We start from the raw sequence: 18,428 nt of genomic DNA, 5'->3' as shown, positions 1-18,428 counted from the left end.
TCTTTAGAGAGGAAGGGAAGGTTGTAGATAGGGCAATAGTTGTAGAGGAGGGGGGGGGGGGGAATCAGAGGTATTTTTTCTGGGGTTGAGGGGTGATGGCAACAGTATTGAAGGGTGAAGGACAAAGCCTAAGGAGAGGGAACCATTAACAATGTCAGCGTGCACTGGGTCAAGAGGTGTAGTTCTATGATACTGAGTCGGGTTCAGAATGGGTCAAGTGTATAGAAGGACTGGGTGGGGGGGGGGGGGGGGGAGACAATGATACAGAAGAGTGATATGGTGGGTAGGGTGCAGGGGAAAGAGTCCACGTGTGGGGAGGAAGTAGCTGAGACAGTGGAACATGTGGTCTCTATCTTTGAGAGGAAGAAACATTATGAGGAATTCAAAATAGTGGGACAACCAGCATTGCAAGTTTTGTTTTTCAGCTCCTGGAAAGAAACTCACCCATGGCTAGTGGAATTTTCCAGCTGTCTCTTATACAAATCAGCTTCCTCCTTACTGTGTCAGTGTCACTTATTTCCACAAAGATGTCACTGTACAGAGTCAAAACCAGATGAACGAGCACCTCCAAAAGTTTGATTGAAGGCTGACATGAAGTCATTCGGGAATCTTATTAAAAATGCTGGTGCCAAGCTCTGAAACAGTAGTGTATCCAATGGATGTTTGTGCCAGTAAAACTTGCTACTGCTTTTAAAATTGTTGATACTGCTGCGTTTTCTAGTTACAAATTCCCAGGACAGAAATCCATAACACATTCCTTATGATACATATAAATGTCTTTACTATCAAAGCCTTACCTACCAAACATGCTGTTCAAATTCCCACATTGAATAATAGATTTTGGAAAAGACTGCCTCAGAGTATATTATAGTATTATGACCACAGTAAATCTGGCAATCAACAGTAGATTAAAAATCATTAACATCCTTTTGTCACTTTCACAAGGCATGAATAGTCTTTTGCCAACATTGTTGCAGATCAAGAATACCATGGATCCTGTCAGTAATCACGACCAGAAATATAGTTTAAAAAAATGAAAAACCATAAACATTGTACAGTCAACAAAAATATATTCTAGTGAGAAAGAAAAATTTTAAGAGAAGGGAGCACTATCCGTGGCTAACTAAGGAAGTAAAGGATGGTATCAAATTGAAAACAAAGGCATACAATGTTGCCAAGATTGGTGGGAGGTCAGAGGATTGGGAAATTTTTAAAAACCAGCAAAGGATGACTAAAAAGAGATGAATTATAAGAGTAAACTGGCAAGAAATATTAAAACAGAAAGTAAGAGCTTCTACAGGTATATGAAAAGGAAGAGAGTAGCTAAAGTAAATGTTGGTCCCTTAGAGGATGAGAATGGGGAATTAATAATAGGGGACGGAGAAATAGCAGAGACTCTGAACAAATATTTTGTATCTGTCTTCACGGTAGAAGACACTAACAACATCCCAATAATGGATAATCAAGGGGCCACAGGGAGGGGGGAACTAAAGACAAATCGCCATCACTAAGGAAATAGTACTTGGTAAAACAATGGGACTAAAAGATGACAAGTCCCCTCGACCAGATGGCCTGCATCCCAGGGTCTTGAAAGAAGTGGCTGCAGAGATAGTGGATGCATTGGTTGCAATATACCAAAATTCCCTGGACCCTGGAGAGGTCCCAGCAGATTGGAAAACCGCAAATGTAACACCCCTATTTAAGAAAGGAGGGAGACAGAAAGCAGGAAACTATAGACCAGTTAGCCGAACATCGGTTGTTGAGAAAATGCTGGAGTCCTTCATTAAGCAAGCAGTAGCAAGGCATTTGGAAAATCATAATGCAGTCAAGGAGAGTCAGCATGGTTTTATGAAAGGGAAATCATGTTTAACAAACTTGCTGCAGTTCTTTGAGGAGGTAACGAGCAGGGTGGACAAAGGTGAACCAGTGGATGTGGTGTATTTGGATTTCCAGAAGGCATTCAATAAGGTGCTACATAAAAGGTTACTGCATAAGAGAAGAGCTCACGGAGTTGGGGGAAATATATCAGCATGGATAGAGAATTGGCTAACTAACAGAAAGCAGAGTCGGGATAAATGGGTCATTTTCCGGTTGGCAAACTGTAACTAGTGGGGTGCCACAGGGATTGGTGCTGGAGCCTCAACTATTTACAATCTACATTAATGACTTGGATGAAGGGACTGAGTGTAATGTAGCCAATTTTGCAGATGATACAAAGATGGGTGGGAAAGCAAGTTGTGCAGAGGACTCAAAAAATCTGCAAAGGGATATAGATAGGCTAATGAGTGGGTAAACATTTGGCAGATGGAGTATAATGTAGGAAAGTGCGAGGTTATCCACTTTGTCAGGAAAAATAAAAAAGCAAATTATTTAAATGGAGAGAGATTACAAAATGCTACAGTTCAGAGGGACCTGGGGGTCCTTGTGCATGAAACACAAAGTTAGCATGCAGGTACAGCAAGTAATCAAAAAGGCAAATGGAATGTTGGCCTTTATTGCAAGGGGGTTGGAGTATAAAAGCAGGGAAGTCCTGCTACAACTGTATAGGGTATTGGTGAGACCACACCTGGAGTACTGCATACAGTTTTGGTCTCCTTATTTAAGGAAGGATATACTTGCATTGGAGGCAGTTCAGATACGATTCACTCGGTTGATTCCTGAGATAAGGGAGTTGACTTATGAAGAAAGGTTGAGCAGGTTGGGCCTATACTCATTGAAATTCAGAAGAATGAGAGGTGATCTTATTGAAACATATAAGATACTGAGGGGGCTCGACAAGGTAGATGCAGAGAGGATGTTTCTCCTCGTGGGGAAATTTAGAATGCGGGGGCACAGTTTTAGAATAAAGGGTCGCCCTTTTAGAACTGAGATGAGGGTCGCAAATCTGTGGAATTCTCTGCCCCAAAAAGCCGTGGAGGCTGGGTCATTAAATACATTTAAGGTGGATATAGACAGATTTTTGCAAGATAAGGGACTGAAGAGTTATGGGGAGCGGGCAGAGAACTGGCTTTGAGCCCAAGATCAGCCATGATCTTATTGAATGGCGGAGCAGGCTCGAGGGGCCAAGTGGCCTATTCCTGCTCCTTCTTATGTACTTATGTATACATTAAACTTAAAAAAAAAACCTCAAAGTTATAAACCTAAATTTTGGGTTTAGGTGACTGTGAGAAACTATACAAACTTTGCTTTTAAAGTTTCTGATTTAATTTAAAATGTCTCTATTAGGTCATAGGTGTCAAAATATTCCCTATGCAAGTTGCACAGTATTCCAATGTTTAATGGGGCACTCAAATTAAATACAGAGGCAGGTCAATCCAACTGTATATAGGATATGATGCTGCCACAGTCTATGCTCAAAATTGTCCCCAAACATGTTTTCACTAAGCACACAATCAGATTGCATATTTTTACCAAGGATCTCAATGGTCACTTTAAAATAATAGATGTTATTCCTCTGACATGGTAGCTGCCCTCACCAATCAGCATTGCCTGGAGAAACAAGAGACAGAAAGAAAAAGCATTCTCTCATACTCATAAAAGCCTAAAGTCATCCACATTAACCCCAGCTACAACTAACATTTCTACCTCACAAGGCAAATGAGCATTACAACCAGTCTATATCTGTATTTCACATGCCTTGTGGAAGTCAGAGTCAAGATTTTAAAAATACAGCGTACTCATCAGAGCAGGTTACAGCATCTATTTTTAAAAAGTTTGAGTTTAAATACTTGTGTTTATTTCTATTGGACCTGCAGTTGAATTCCCAGAGTTGTTTATAATTAGGCCCACAATTTCCCCCTTTTAAGTTTAAAAGCCCCCGATCCTTAGCAATGCTAAACACATTTGTGGTTGGTGTATCTTGCACTGCCTCCAGTTAAGCCACAATTTTTGATGGGGGCAAAAAAAGCAGCAGGGACGCTATTCCTGATTTCCAGTAGTTAAGCTTAACACGACAGATCAAGAAAGGATTGTGGGCCGCAAACAGTAAATCAGTGGTTTGTTCCAATAGTGCCAATGGCCCTCATGTGGAGGGAACGGAAATCTGCATAGACAGTGATCAGGAAACATTACCTACAAGTACGGGGTTACGGGGATAGGGTGGGATATGTGTTGGTGTAGGGGTTACGGGGATCGGGTGGGATATGTGTCGGTGCAGGCTCGATGGGCCGAAATGGCCTCTATCTGCACTGTGGGGTTTCTGTGATTCTGTGAAGTACAGCTCCAACTTCGTTCCACATGAATTCAGAAGTGAAGAACAAATCATCAACATGGCTGAAGCATCTCAGATTTTTTTCAGTCTCAGACAAAGATACAGAAAAAGTAGCTTGTATATGACGCACCATAAACAAATTCTGAAATTCCTGAAGCACCAGCAAGACAAGCGGAAAATAAAATATTGCTGTGGAGACCGTAAAAAGCAGCTTCAGCCAACTCTGGTACTATCTACTCTTTCACACACTAACTTTAGCAAACAAATATTGTAACTTTTCTTTCCCTATTAATGTACATGGTTTTTTTTGAAAGCACATCGGTATGCAAAAAACAGAAACATGCTAAAGCAGCCTAATGGAGAAACATAATCCAAACAACTTGGGGCATTTTACATTTGACAGAAAAATAAAACTGTAATGTATAATTATACCATCATATTCCTCAATAGTAATGGAAGTTATTTTCTTATTTTAAGCAGTAAATTTTTGATTGAAAATAAATTATAAGTAACACGCAGAACTCATTCTGAGCATTTATTTCCATTTTAGAAACACATGTTTTTAATTTTTATTTAAAGAGATATTTACTAGAGATTGTGTCTTTTTGGATGAGTCTGCAAAAAAAATCAAGTAAATAGATTTAATTAAAAAATATTAATGTGGCCCCTTTTCTCCTCACTCATCTTCTAAGAAGACCCTTGTACTTCTGTATAAGAAAATCAATATTGGGCATTATGTACATCATCATCCCATTGAAATGGTGAATACTACTTGCCATATGTTTAATTCCTGCGTTACACGAACACACGTAATAGTTTTTTGTCATCTAGATATTATTGGACTACAGAGCCGTACTTCAATACTGCAAAGCACTTTCAACGTGTGGGATCTATATTACACAATCTTATCATCGACACATAAGTACATATGGATTTTAAATTACTGGCAGATTGTTTTGTGTGTCCACATGTCTCCTGGATTCCTAGCCAAGTTCACAATGAAGCAATTCTCCTTAAAAATTGAGAATTAATTTGAAGAATTTATAAATATCTACTTTGTTTATGCTCCAATTTTTTGGAATACATGTGTAATATTACATTATAAGAGAAAGTTAAATTATGCAGGAGAGTAGACACATCTTAATATAATTAAACCATAGATGTATTGACTAACATACACTATGGTGTTTTCCATCACTGTTTTGTTGTCTTTTATTAACAACTTGAGTGGCTGGGCAAAAGGTTTTCATTATTACATTAATTCACTTTCGGGTGTGCTTTTCTACAATTTTTGTGCTTAATGATTGATGAACAATTAAGCATCCCACAGAGTAATTGTAAAGATAAACATCAAAATAAGGTGCTTTAATGGTTAAGAGGATGGTAACCTGGGAGAAGCACTTTCAATGGTATTTTAATTTAAGGTGCTGATTTCTACAGACACTCTTTCCCTGTGGAAACTCACCATTTACAGGCTCTTGGCCAGAGAACTGCTCCAACACTGTGACTGGCACATCAAGGAGCAGGTGTGCAGCAAAAAGCTGCAAATTGATTATTTGGATCCAGCCAGGCTACCAATCTAGAGTTGCCTGAGCTGGGAATAGTCAGGATCCGATGGCTACTGCTGTATACTCAGCCAGTACTGAGTTTTCCCAAACTGGGCAACTCTTTATACTGAAAAGTACTCCCTCCACACTATCCTTATCTTTCAATCTAATGATAGCTGACAGTTTGAGAACGCATACTGTGCATTAGCCACTGCCCTATCATTTTCATATTAATACTTCAAATGTTGTTGACTCTCTTTATAAAAAAAAAAAAAAGCTGAAGTTCTGAGTAGCAATGTGTATGTCTGCATATAGTACTCATTAAAATCCACAATGAAATGAAAGGACTCTCTACTCCTGGGAAGCCAGTAATAGGAAGCTGATTTACTTGGCACCAGGATACTTTGATTTAATTATAGAAGGGTAAGGGTAGCAGGTGCATGGGAACAGCACCACCTCCAAGTTCCCCTCCAAGTCACACACCATCCTGACTTTAGAAGTATATCGCCGATCCTTCATCGTCGCTGGAACTCCCTCAACAGTACTGTGGGAGTACCTTCACCACACTGACTGCAGCAGTTCAAGACGACGGCGCAGCACCACCTTCTCAAAGGCATTAGGGATGGGCAACAAACGCTGGCCTTACCAGCGACGCCTACATCCCATATACGAATTTTAAAAAAATTAGACCAAACGTAGATTGGGTGACCGTTTTGCGGAACACCTCCGTTTAATCCGTAAGCCTGTCACTTTAATTCTCCGCTCCACTCCCACTCTGATCTCTCCGTCCTCGACCTGTTACACTGTTCCAATGAAGCTCAACGTAAGCGCGAGGAACAGCACCTCATCTTTCGATTAGGCACTTTACAGCCTTCTGGACTCAACATCGAGTTCAGCAATTTCAGGCCATAACCTCAGCCATTTAAAAAAAAAAAATTCTCACATGGCAGCTGTTGATGATTCTGCCATTGCCATTTACACCTCACCTAGAGTCATCTTTTGTTTCTTAACTTGTCCCAGTACCATCTCCTTTTGCCTTGCACCATCATCCCTTTTGTCTCTTAATCTCTCCTGCCTTCCACCCTATCACAGACCTTCCCTTTTGCTCTTTCCTCCCCCTCCTCACTTTCCCAGCCCCTACACTTGCTTAAAAATCTGTTACATCTCTAACTTTTTCTAGTTCTGACGAAGGGTCATCGAACTGAAACGTTAACTCTGTTTCTCTCTCTACAGATGCTGCCTGACCTGCTGAGTATTTCCAGCATTTTCTGTTTTCACTTTCATTTAATATTCTGTAGGACAAAAAATGGCTCTGAGAGAGATTAATAAGTGAGGAGAGAGAGAGAATGTACCGGAAGGAGCAGGGGGCAAAAACGGGAGAGGGGGCGACTGGAGGAGAGGGGGGTGGTGACGGGAGGAGGGGGGGGGGGCGACGTGGGGATGAGAGGAGGGGAGGAGGAGGGGGGAAGGGGGCGAGGGGAGGAGGAGGGGGGAAGGGGGCGAGGGGAGGAGGAGGGGGGAAGGGGGCGAGGGGAGGAGGAGGGGGGAAGGGGGCGAGGGGAGGAGGAGGGGGGAAGGGGGCGAGGGGAGGAGGAGGGGGGAAGGGGGCGAGGGGAGGAGGAGGGGGGAAGGGGGCGAGGGGAGGAGGAGGGGGGAAGGGGGCGAGGGGAGGAGGAGGGGGGAAGGGGGCGAGGGGAGGAGGAGGGAAGGGGGCGAGGGGAGGAGGAGGGAAGGGGGCGAGGGGAGGAGGAGGGAAGGGGGCGAGGGGAGGAGGAGGGAAGGGGGCGAGGGGAGGAGGAGGGAAGGGGGCGAGGGGAGGAGGAGGGAAGGGGGCGAGGGGAGGAGGAGGGAAGGGGGCGAGGGGAGGAGGAGGGAAGGGGGCGAGGGGAGGAGGAGGGAAGGGGGCGAGGGGAGGAGGAGGGAAGGGGGCGAGGGGAGGAGGAGGGAAGGGGGCGAGGGGAGGAGGAGGGAAGGGGGCGAGGGGAGGAGGAGGGAAGGGGGCGAGGGGAGGAGGAGGGAAGGGGGCGAGGGGAGGAGGAGGGAAGGGGGCGAGGGGAGGAGGGAGAGGGTGACGGGAGGAGGGAGAACACAAGAGGGGGGAGAGGAAAGAAGAAGAAGGGAAAGACAGAAGGAAAGATAGCATGTTTTATACAGTGCATTATCATGTCCCAAAGCACTTCACAACCAATGAAGTGCTTTTAAGTCAGTCACTTAGTTTGCTGGAAGGTATTCATAAATGCAAAATCACACTAAATATAAATGTTCATAAAAGCAAATCCATTTATAAAAATAATAAACTTTTTCTGACCCAATCTATTCCAAGTCAGCTGGTTACTTTAATACTTCAGATAGATCAAATTATGCAAAAATATTAGTCCTTAGTTCTCAAAGCATGAGGACCTATTAGGAACAAATATTCTTATCACTTTACCCCCAAGGGTACCAGAGGAAAATATAAACATAAAAATAAATAACAAGATTACAGCATTTTATGAAATAATCTCTTTGTAAAAAAACATGTTTCTGTTGTTCTTAATGTACGACCCATTACAATAGTTAGTAAACTTTTTCTTACTGGCACACTTAGTGTAGATATACAGTAAATGCTACAAAGTTATAGAATAGGAAGATAATAAAATTAAACAGTCAAGGGTTAAGGATATTCACCTATCTTTACACACAAAGGGATCTGATTGATGAACTGAAGATACAGTGCAGCCATCAAAAACTGTCAGCTGCAATATCCCAATTCCCTTCTTAGAGCACTTGGTACATGAAACACAGCACTGAGAATAAATCTGTGTGGAGTCTCAAAATTTACAGAGTATACTATTGCGTAATTAAGTCTAGTCTACTGAAAAGCTGATCACCAGAGATATATACTTACATTTTCAGGTATGCTAGGAAGCTCTCGGCTATCGGGTGTAGTAAAGTACGAATGCTGCCAAAAGAAAAGGATATTTAGAATTGTTTTCATAAAATGCGGTTTACAGAAAATGCACAAAACTGAAAGTATAATTCTGTATTGTGCTATCAGCCATAATACAGAAATAAGGCTTTGGTTACTTATAACAATCAATTTAAATTTGTAAATTTAATCTGTTTGTATTGATGCCAAGCTATGGAGCTAAAATTAAAATATAAATTATACTAGCACCATGATTTACTGCATTTTGGTTGCAAGGAGTATGAGAGGAGCCCCAGTCACTGCAATGTAATAAAAGTGACTGTGTGTGGAACAGTAGGCGGTATTTTTAAAGTTCCGTGACCTATATTTATATATAATATACAAAAATATAGCATGGTATAATGCATCTGCCACACTTCCTCAGTTCTAGCCAAATAGCTATTATTTCATTAAAATTGTACAAATGCAGAATAGCGTTTTCATCTGTGCACCTTTTCAATCATTAAATAGAATTCATAGCTTTTTGAAACCGCTGTTACATCTGAAAAACAAGATTTCAGGTTCAATCCCTCATCAGGGGCTGATGGTAGGTTTGTTATAACTGGTCTCAGCATCGTCAAGCTGCAGAGCGAAACCCATCAATCAACGTTACTGCTCTTGATCCTAGCCAGGTACACTTGTGGGAAGTGCACATCTATGAATGTCGGGCGAGGACAGGATCAGGTTCAGCTGTGATACCCACAGTGTCACGTAAACCATTCACATTCACTTTCCAGGCTCACAGAGGAAAAATGACTCATTAGATAAGGAAATCAAAAAGCCAGCTGCCATATCCCCAAGCATGAATCAGCACCTTCAAAATTAGAGGGTTCAGGGAAGCAAGTAAGAAGGAAGGGGAAGAAAAAGGTAATGAAAATGAAGATTTGAAATATGACAGAGAAAAAAAATAAGTTACTGTCTTATCATTACTTCAGAAAAACTTTGCTGCTCTGACAAATTGTGATGGAATTGTTTCCATGTGGAGTTGTGTCACTTTTACCCGTTTTCTGTGTCTCTTTTCTAATCTCGCACTAGCTTCCTCACCCATGAATTTGGAATTGTGATGCTAGTTTTTGTGCCACTGGGAACTGAATTGAGACAGTTCGTTCTCATTTTAGCACTCTCGACAGCTGTTCAAAATACCTTCGCTCAGAATCTCCTCCCGACTTGGATTTGATCCCAGTCTCCTGCAGACAACAATATTTCAAAAATTTTGAACCATTTTTTCATCCCTTTCCATTTCAACTGTCTAGCTGCATCAACTGAACTGCTCAGTTCAAATGCTCCCACAGCAACTGAACAGCTAAAGGAAACAAAGCCATCCATAAGCTGTTCTTTGATATCCTTTCCTGCTCCATTGCCCATGAAATGTTTAAGCAGAGGGCAGACTAGAAGCATTCTTTTGAACCATGAGTATGAAATGCCTGAAATGAGCTGAACTATCCCATCAGACCACAGTGCCTCCGAGACAACCTGCCCTTTAGGTCACACAGGCATGCTGTTCCTACGAAAGCTCTGCTTGGTAGAGCTGGGTCTTCTCCACAGCCAGCCAATGACCTGGCAAGGACAAACAACTGCTACCTGTCGATTAACATTAGAGAAGGACTGCTCAGCATCAGCTGCTTGCGGTTATCACTGGGCAAGAATTTGAGGAGACGATTAAGTTGTTTAGATACACGTCACTGGTCTGTAAAGGGGACATGTCACAGGTGACTAATTGTCTAAAAGCAGCAGAAAGACAAAATCGTTACAAGTATAACAGAATGTCAGATTCTTGTGGTACAAGGCAGATCTCAAGATGCAGTTGGAAGTCTACAATTATTTCTCATATTACAATTACTATGTGACTGATGTGATTCAATAAAAATTACCAAGTAATTATGAAAATAATGGTATTTCTCTCACATGAAAAATCATTTTCAATTACAGATCAGCAGCAACTGCATATAAACTGTGAAATCACATCATTTGTACTGGGATAGGAATTATGCAGGGCAGTAAATTTTATCATCACTAGAAAGCAAGTAAATAACCTGGTTAAATTACACAAAAGCCCAGAGACCTGGATCCAGACTCGAGGCTCTAATGATTTGATAGCTGTAGAAATTCTCTCATCTCCATGTGGGAGCAGATATGTACCTATGTGCCATTCCGAGCCCCCTCCGATTAAAATCCCACCCCCCCATTTCATTCCAAACAAACGAGTGCATGAGGCCAGGATCTGGAATGCGGAGGCCTGCCTGGGACTGGGACAGTGCAAGTTTGGGGGGGGGGGGGGGGGGCGGAGAGACTGAGTAGGGAGGACAGAAAGGGACTGAACAGGGAGGGCAGAGACTCCCTCAGGCCAGTAGTGAGCAAGTTGATATGTTTGGATCTTCCTGGATCTGGGAAGGACCAAGGCCTGGACTTGGGACAAAGTGATCGGGAAGGCTAGGAGAGAACACATAGGGACTTTGGGACTGGGAGGAATCCAATAGGGAAGCCACAGGCTGCCTGGTTGGGAGGGAACCAGCAGGAAGGCAAATGCCTGCTTGGGCCAGCAATTACACGCTGGGATTGGAGGCTGATTGCAGAGCAAGAATCAGAACAGAGTCATACGAATTAATCCCTGGTAACAGGCACTTTAATGGTCAAGTGGTTAATATGGGTCAATGACAGGTAAGGTATACTGGTAATCATCATTTAATAGGACAAAGTCAGCATGGTTTTATGAAGGGGAAGTCATGTTTGACAAATTTGCTAGAGTTCTTTGAGGAAGTAACATATAGGGTGGATAAAGGGGAACCAGTGGACGTAGTGTATTTAGACTTCCAAAAGGCATTTGACAAGGTGCCACACAAAAGATTATTGCTTAAGATAAAAAATCACGGGATTGGGGGTAATGTTCTGGCATGGATAGAGGATTGGCTATCTAACAAAGCAGAGAGTTGGGATAAATGGTTCATTCTCAGACTGGCAATCAGTAACTAGTGGTGTTCAGCAGGGGTCGGTGCTGGGTCCCCAACTCTTTACAATCTATATTAACGATTTGGAGGAGGGGACCGAGTGTAACATATCAAAGTTTGCAGATGATACTAAGATGGGAGGGAAAGTAGTGAGTGAGGAGGACATAAAAAACCTGCAAGGGGACATCGACAGGCTAAGTAAGTGGGCAGAGATTTGGCAGATGGAATACAATACTGGAAAGTGTGAGGTTATGCACTTTGGCAGGAAAAATCGTAGAGCAAGTTATTATCTTAATGGCAAGAAACTGGAAAGTACTGAAGTACAAAGGGATCTGGGGGTCCTGGTGCACGAAACTCAAAAGGTTAGTATGCAGCAGCAAGTGATTAAGAAGGCCAATGGAATGTTGGCTTTCATTGCTAGGGGGATAGAATATAAAAATAGGGAGGTATTGCTTCAGTTGTACAAGGTATTGGTGAGACCGCACCTGGAATACTGCGTACAGTTTTGGTGTCCATACTTAAGAAAGGACATACTTGCTCTCGAGTCAGTACAAAGAAGGTTCACTCGGTTAATCCCGGGGATGAGGGGGTGGACATATGAGGAGAGGTTGAGTAGATTGGGACTCTACTCATTGGAGTTCAGAAGAATGAGAGGCGATCTTATTGAAACATATAAGATTGTGAAGGGGTTGGATCGGGTGGATGCGGGGAGGGTGTTCCCGATGATGGGTGAAACTAGAACTAGGGGGCATAGTCTTAGAATAAGGGGCTGCTCTTTCAAAACTGAGATGAGGAGGAACTACTTCACTCAGAGGGTGGTAGGTCCATGGAATATGCTGCCCCAAAAAGCTGTGGAAGCTACATCATTACATAAATTTAAAACAGAAATAGACAGTTTCCGAGAAGTAAAGGGAATAAAGGGTTACGGGGAACGGGCAGGAATTTGGACATGAGTCTAGGTTCGGATCGGTCATGGCCCTGTGGGTAGCGGAGCGGGCCCAGGGGCCGTGTAGCCTGATCCTGCTCCTATTTCGTGTGTCTAATTCTGTTAGATTCAGGAGATGGTTCAGTGATAGTAGATTGGCGGTTAGGATCAGATCAGCCATGATCTTATTGAATGGCGGAGCAGGCTTGAGGGGCCGATTGGCCTACTCCTGCTCCTATTTCTTATGTTCTTATGTAACATGGTTCCAATGGGACAATAAAATGTCTGCATGCGCACAGATAATTTTTTTAAAATTTACTAGCAGGTCTCCCATGATTTTGCTCACGTTCAGTCAGAGAATACGCTAAAGTATGATGACTAATGCATGACAAGAAATTTGACGCAAACAGGAAGTGCGTGCTACATACAAGATGCTTAATATGTAATAGAGTATATAGATAAAGACTGCACTTGTAACCTATCTATGCAGAGAGTAAGGTCAATTGAAATAATGTAGCGTTCCAAAAGAATAGAAATTCTTAACTAATTACTAAAAGTTACTTTTTTTTTAAATCAATTTGAACTTTATAAACTTACCACGCATTCACAGACCAGCAAGAAAGTTGATGTTAGTGGTTTATGAGATCATAATGAGTGTACACAGGACAGTTTGGTAAATGTAAGAGTAGTGTAATTAACATGACTTTTTTGATTATCTTCAAGAGGAATAACCAATTTGACACACTTCAAATAACAGAAACAAGACAGGGTGATAGTGAATTCTTCTTACTGAAATCATAGACAGGGGCGGGGGGTAAAGAGAACACAGTCTAATTTTCAATGCACTTCCACTTTTGCCCTCTTCTGTTTTCAAAGTTCCAGCCATGCCCTGCTCTGCTCCTTGGATCTCAAACTGCGAAAGACAGCATTCACACTGCATCTACAAACTGCAGCTCCACCCTCATACCCTCAAGTGCTGGGGGTTTGCAAATGGATTCAATCAGACATTGCTTCTGTTTGTGCACCATCCTAAGTGGCATGGTGAAGTGCAAACCAGTTCTCTGCGATGCTGAAGGTGGCGTGTGAATACATCCTTTAGATAGACACAGATAATTAAAACCCAAACACAACAGAGTTACAGAATTTTCCCACTGTATCTCTATTATATATAAATCACAGAATCTACAGTGCAGATAGAGGCCATTTCGGCCCATCGAGCCTGCACCGACACATATCCCACCTTATCCCCGTAACCCCACGTATTTAATCCCCTAACACTAAGGGTCAATTTATCATAGCCAAATCAACCTAACCTGCACATCTTTGGACTGTGGGAGGAAACCGGAGCACCCGGAGGAAACCCACGCAGACACAGGGAGAATGTGCAAACTCCACACAGACAGTCGCCCGAGGCCAGATTTGAACCCGGGTCCCTGGCGCTGTGAGGCAACAGTGCTAACCACTATGCCACCGTGCCCCCCTGTGCAGAATTAAGTGTACAGCAGTACATTCCACTTACCACACTTAAGTGAACAGTTGAGCCTGGTTCTGGAAGAGGAAGGTTATATAACGTTTCCAGTAATTCCTTCCACTGACAGTCCTGAAACATTCCACAGACACAAAAATATATCTTCGGAAGACCATTTCTTTTTAAAAGATGTGCATGTCTATATAGTTTGATAAGTGACATTTCTAGATGAGTGAACTACAGGGCAAAACCTATCCAATATCACCAAGTTAAATAGTTTAGCTACCAGTTATCAGGAAAGTGTCAGAAAAAAGTTGGCACAAGATTGCATTTTAAAGCAATGTGCTGTAGTGTACTACAGACAGCATTCACAGGGGCCTGAGAGAAAAATAGTTTAGTGTTTCCTGAATTTAATCTTACACCAGCTTATTAAAATCCTAAATCAATAAAATGAAAAAAGATAAACCAAGCTCCAAACCATTACATAATTACCACACTAAAGTTTTGAATTAATTTATACTGTTCAAAATAACCAAAAATGGATTTTGTGGTTTGATAAACCTCTTCCCTGTTGAATTATCATTTTAAACTTGTGCATTTTTAAAAGACAAATGAAAATAATACTTTTCAAATGTTCTTTTTAGCTAGAAATTTATTTGAATAACAAGATTGAAATATCTCAGGTACTGCCTTTTAATTATGGCACCTTATATTGAAATATTGAAGAACAACAGTACCTGTCCTTTGGCAGTGTACTCTGCTAAGATGTTCAGAAGCTTGTAGAAAACTTCAAACCAAGGTAAATAGCTGAAAATAAATACAAAACAGTCAACTTTACTTCTGGCACAAGTTTAAATGAGGGAGAAAACATCAAGGGTAAAAGTGGTTGTGTCAATTTTAGCAACATTAGAGTGCAGTATTAAAATACAAATCAAATACAGCATCAGCAGAAAAATACAGCTTCAAACTTGCAACATATCTATTCTAATGATTGATGTGTCAAATTCAAGTTAAATTTATAATTTAGAAATCCAACAAGCACTATAAAAATTACAAATTTTGAAATGTACACAACCATAACAAAATTTCAACCTGAAATGCAGTTTAATTGTTACAATTTGGTCAAGGCCTATAAGTCAGTTCATTAAACTGATAATCCAGATCTGAACCAGCTCTCACCACCCTTCAGTCAGAAATTGGCTGGCAGCCCTTGTAATACTTTCCTGGATAATACATCTCACAAAATTATAAAAACATTTTGCTCTGCCAAACAACGAGCATTATGTAATACATGAGCTGTGACTAGACTGCTAATCAATATACATTTTGCAATATATGACCTGTGACTGCCTCCAGTAGTAAGCGGGAATTGGTTACCTCAATACCAAATAAAATGTAAATGAAAATACTAAAAATACTGATGTAAACGTTAACAAGTTCTACTGGCACTAGAACTAAGCAGCAGTGAGGTGCTGCTTAGGGTGCACTGCATTGCAAACACACATTAGTATGTACAATAGATGTGCTTAAAGCTGTATTAAACCAAAGTTTTAGCCTTTAAAGTAAGAACCTGAGAACACCAGTTCTCACCTGAAATTTAAAAGGTAAAAAAACTAAGATCGATGATAAAACTAAGAAAAATCTATGTTACAGCACTTTGCTTTCCTTCTAAGTACAGTAAAGTCCAGTTTACGACTTCACCGAATACACCATCATTCTTGGGCACAAAGGTCTATCTTTTTTTTCACATTTTGGGTTCATTTTGTTATTTCTTCAGTGAGTCTTCCCATAGCATTCCTCGGCAGAAAGATCGGGCAATCAACCTGTTCCCAAGCACTCTGGCAATGCAACTCTTTAGTTGGGCTTGAGAAGGTATATAATAGTGTCCCAAGGTGACTTGGCCTCCACATTCTGAGAGCAAAGCCAAGATCAGGAACTTAAGTGTGTGGGAAATGATGGCTGCACACTTGCATTTTACCATTCTATGGCGCACCAGACCACTACAACCAGAAGCTAAAGAAACCATTAAAATCACAAGGTAGATTTAACACCTCTGTTTGGTGAGCATGTGCAATACAATGTCTGAACTCTTTTAGTAAAATTGTTTTGTTAGCAAGGTTTTGATTATGTGAACTGTCTATTTTTGAAACTGGCTCTGTCTGAACTGGAAATGATACAGGTTCCTTTGCATGACCAAAATATAGTTTCTTCTATACCATTAAACTGAAATATTTCCAGTGCTCTGCTAGTGCTCGATGCACTTAGCGCTTGCAGAAGGCTAATTAATGAATTAACCTTCTGCAAACCAATCTTGGTCTTGGCAACCAATCCTGAGCTGATTACAATAATTAAGCAGCAAGCTTAATAATGTAGTATCTCTAAAACCAAAATAAAGTGAAGTATAATTTCTAATATTAGTAAGAACACTGAACTGCAAAAAATTAAATGTAGCTTAATTTCTGTCCAGCACATACGCAGCAGGCAATACATTTTTGTGGTACATGTTATAAACACATTTTTTATGTATCCAACTTCAGTGAAGCCTGACATTTTAATATATCAGATACAGTTATGACAGTTTAGCGCTATGTCAAATATCTTTCTAGGTGAGACATCACATCTATCACTGATATGAATTAAACACATGGGAAGTGATTTTGACCAACCTGCCCTGCAGAAACCGGGTGGGTGCAGTTAAAAATCGGTCAGGTCAGTTACCCACCCTGGAGCCACCGGGAGCTAACCGTTCCAGATTTTAACCTGCTCAACTGATGGCAACGACTGGTGGCGTCCTTTTTTTTTTTTACATACGTATGTCAAGTCCTGATGATGTCATCGGGACCCGACTGCTATTTTTACTCAGCAGCCCGAGCAGGAAGTCGCAGTGGCTTGCCTGCCAGCTGAAGATAGCGGGCAAGAGGCCCCACCACCCGCCTGAACAAAATGAAGAATGACGTGCATTATAGATGGAGAAATGGCGTATGCAGTCTCCATCCATAACTCCACCGCCCACTCTCTCTCTCTCTCCCACACCGCCACACCTCCGCCCCCAGTTTATACCATTATGATGATTTAACAATATGGATATTTTGAGCAACTAATGCTGAAGAAATTCAACTGAAGTTTGGAGAAGGATTCTGAGGAAAGAATGAAACTTGCATTTATACAGCACCTTTCACATCTTCAGGACTTCCCAATGCACTTTACATTCAATGGGTTACTTTTAAAGTGCAGTCACTGGTGTTTATTATACGTCCCATAAACAGTAAATGAATAAATGACTACCCAATTTGCTTGTGCTGGTGTTGATTTGAGGCAGGAGTGTTAGCCAGGTGAACTTCCTGTCTTTTTACATCCACCCAAGCAGGCAGACAGGACCCTCAGTATAAGCTCACATATGAAGCGTCAGCTTTGATTGTATGCTCCAGTCCACAGTGAGGCTTGAACCCACAACCTTCTGCCTCAACGAGGAGCGTTAACAACAGAGCCAGACTGACACTTTACTGAATTGACATCACAGGACACAGAAATGCTTCTGGACATCAGTTGGAGGAATTCACTGTCTGATGAAGGGACTGTTACCAGTTTTAAAACAAACTTTGTAAAGTCAACTCCTCATAGTACAGAAAGCTTGTCCTATCAAAATCCGAGCTTCTATGATAAACGCAGCAGCTTATTTACAATAAAGGCAATAGCTGGAATATCAAGATATTGGCAGTGATAATGGTCAATTCCAAATTCCAATAGGAAAACCCCATCAAATACACAAACAAAAACCCACACAAGATTCCTAATTGAAATATAGAAAAGCGGAGTTGTGGCAAGAGCTCTTACTCTTGTGAATCAGAATGGCCCAGAAATTCGGGTTGGGGGCTTCCCGCGGGTGCAAGCCCCCGACCCGCACTTACCTTGCGCGCCGGCCGTTGAGCTGTGGGCCCGCGTGGAATTCCGATCCTGGGCCTGCTCCAACTGCCGGCACGCAGTGCTTGCGTATCCCAGGGGCGCAGTTAGTTCGATGCGTCCCCTGGGATCACGTGGGCCATGGAGAGCCAATCGGAGCAAGGAATGCTCCATTCATAAGTCTGACAGGAAGTGCTGTCAAACTTAGAAATACTACGGGCCCCTTCTTCTTACAAAAATCATTAAATCTTCAAATAAATTTTTAAAAAGCATCACATTTTTTAAATAAACTATAAATTACATGAAATAACTATTTTAAACAATAATTTAAATTTTTGAAAAAAATAATTTTATTTTCTAACAGGGCTAAAAATAAACTTACCTTGCTTTAAAGTATTTAAAAATAATAAACCTGTGGAAAAAATGTTTTAATTTTACTTAATTCACCACTTACCTTGTAAAAAGCAGGCCTTACGCCTGCTTTTT

The 18,428-nt window shown here is 41.5% G+C and overlaps 1 protein-coding gene across 5 annotated transcripts in view; it reads right to left on the bottom strand.

The window, feature by feature from the left end:
* Positions 1 to 18,428, bottom strand: part of dennd1a (DENN/MADD domain containing 1A) — a 517,876-nt gene that overhangs the window by 282,063 nt on the left and 217,385 nt on the right. For 4 of the 5 annotated variants that reach the window (XM_085965676.1, XM_085965677.1, XM_085965679.1 and 1 more), the window contains exons 6-8: positions 14,780 to 14,849; positions 14,094 to 14,174; positions 8,645 to 8,698 (exon numbers count right to left, since the gene is read on the bottom strand). In XM_085965676.1, coding sequence (XP_085821802.1) covers positions 8,645 to 8,698; positions 14,094 to 14,174; positions 14,780 to 14,849 — 205 coding nt within the window. The remainder of the gene's footprint in view (positions 1 to 8,644; positions 8,699 to 14,093; positions 14,175 to 14,779; positions 14,850 to 18,428) is intronic. The other variant, XM_085965678.1, reaches the window with a different exon arrangement.

This window comes from Somniosus microcephalus, chromosome 23 (assembly GCF_052327205.1).
Source record: "Somniosus microcephalus isolate GS21.2 chromosome 23, FLI_Smic_1.0, whole genome shotgun sequence".
Classification (NCBI taxonomy): Eukaryota; Metazoa; Chordata; class Chondrichthyes; order Squaliformes; family Somniosidae; genus Somniosus; species Somniosus microcephalus.
This window is presented reverse-complemented; position numbering and strand designations above follow the sequence as displayed.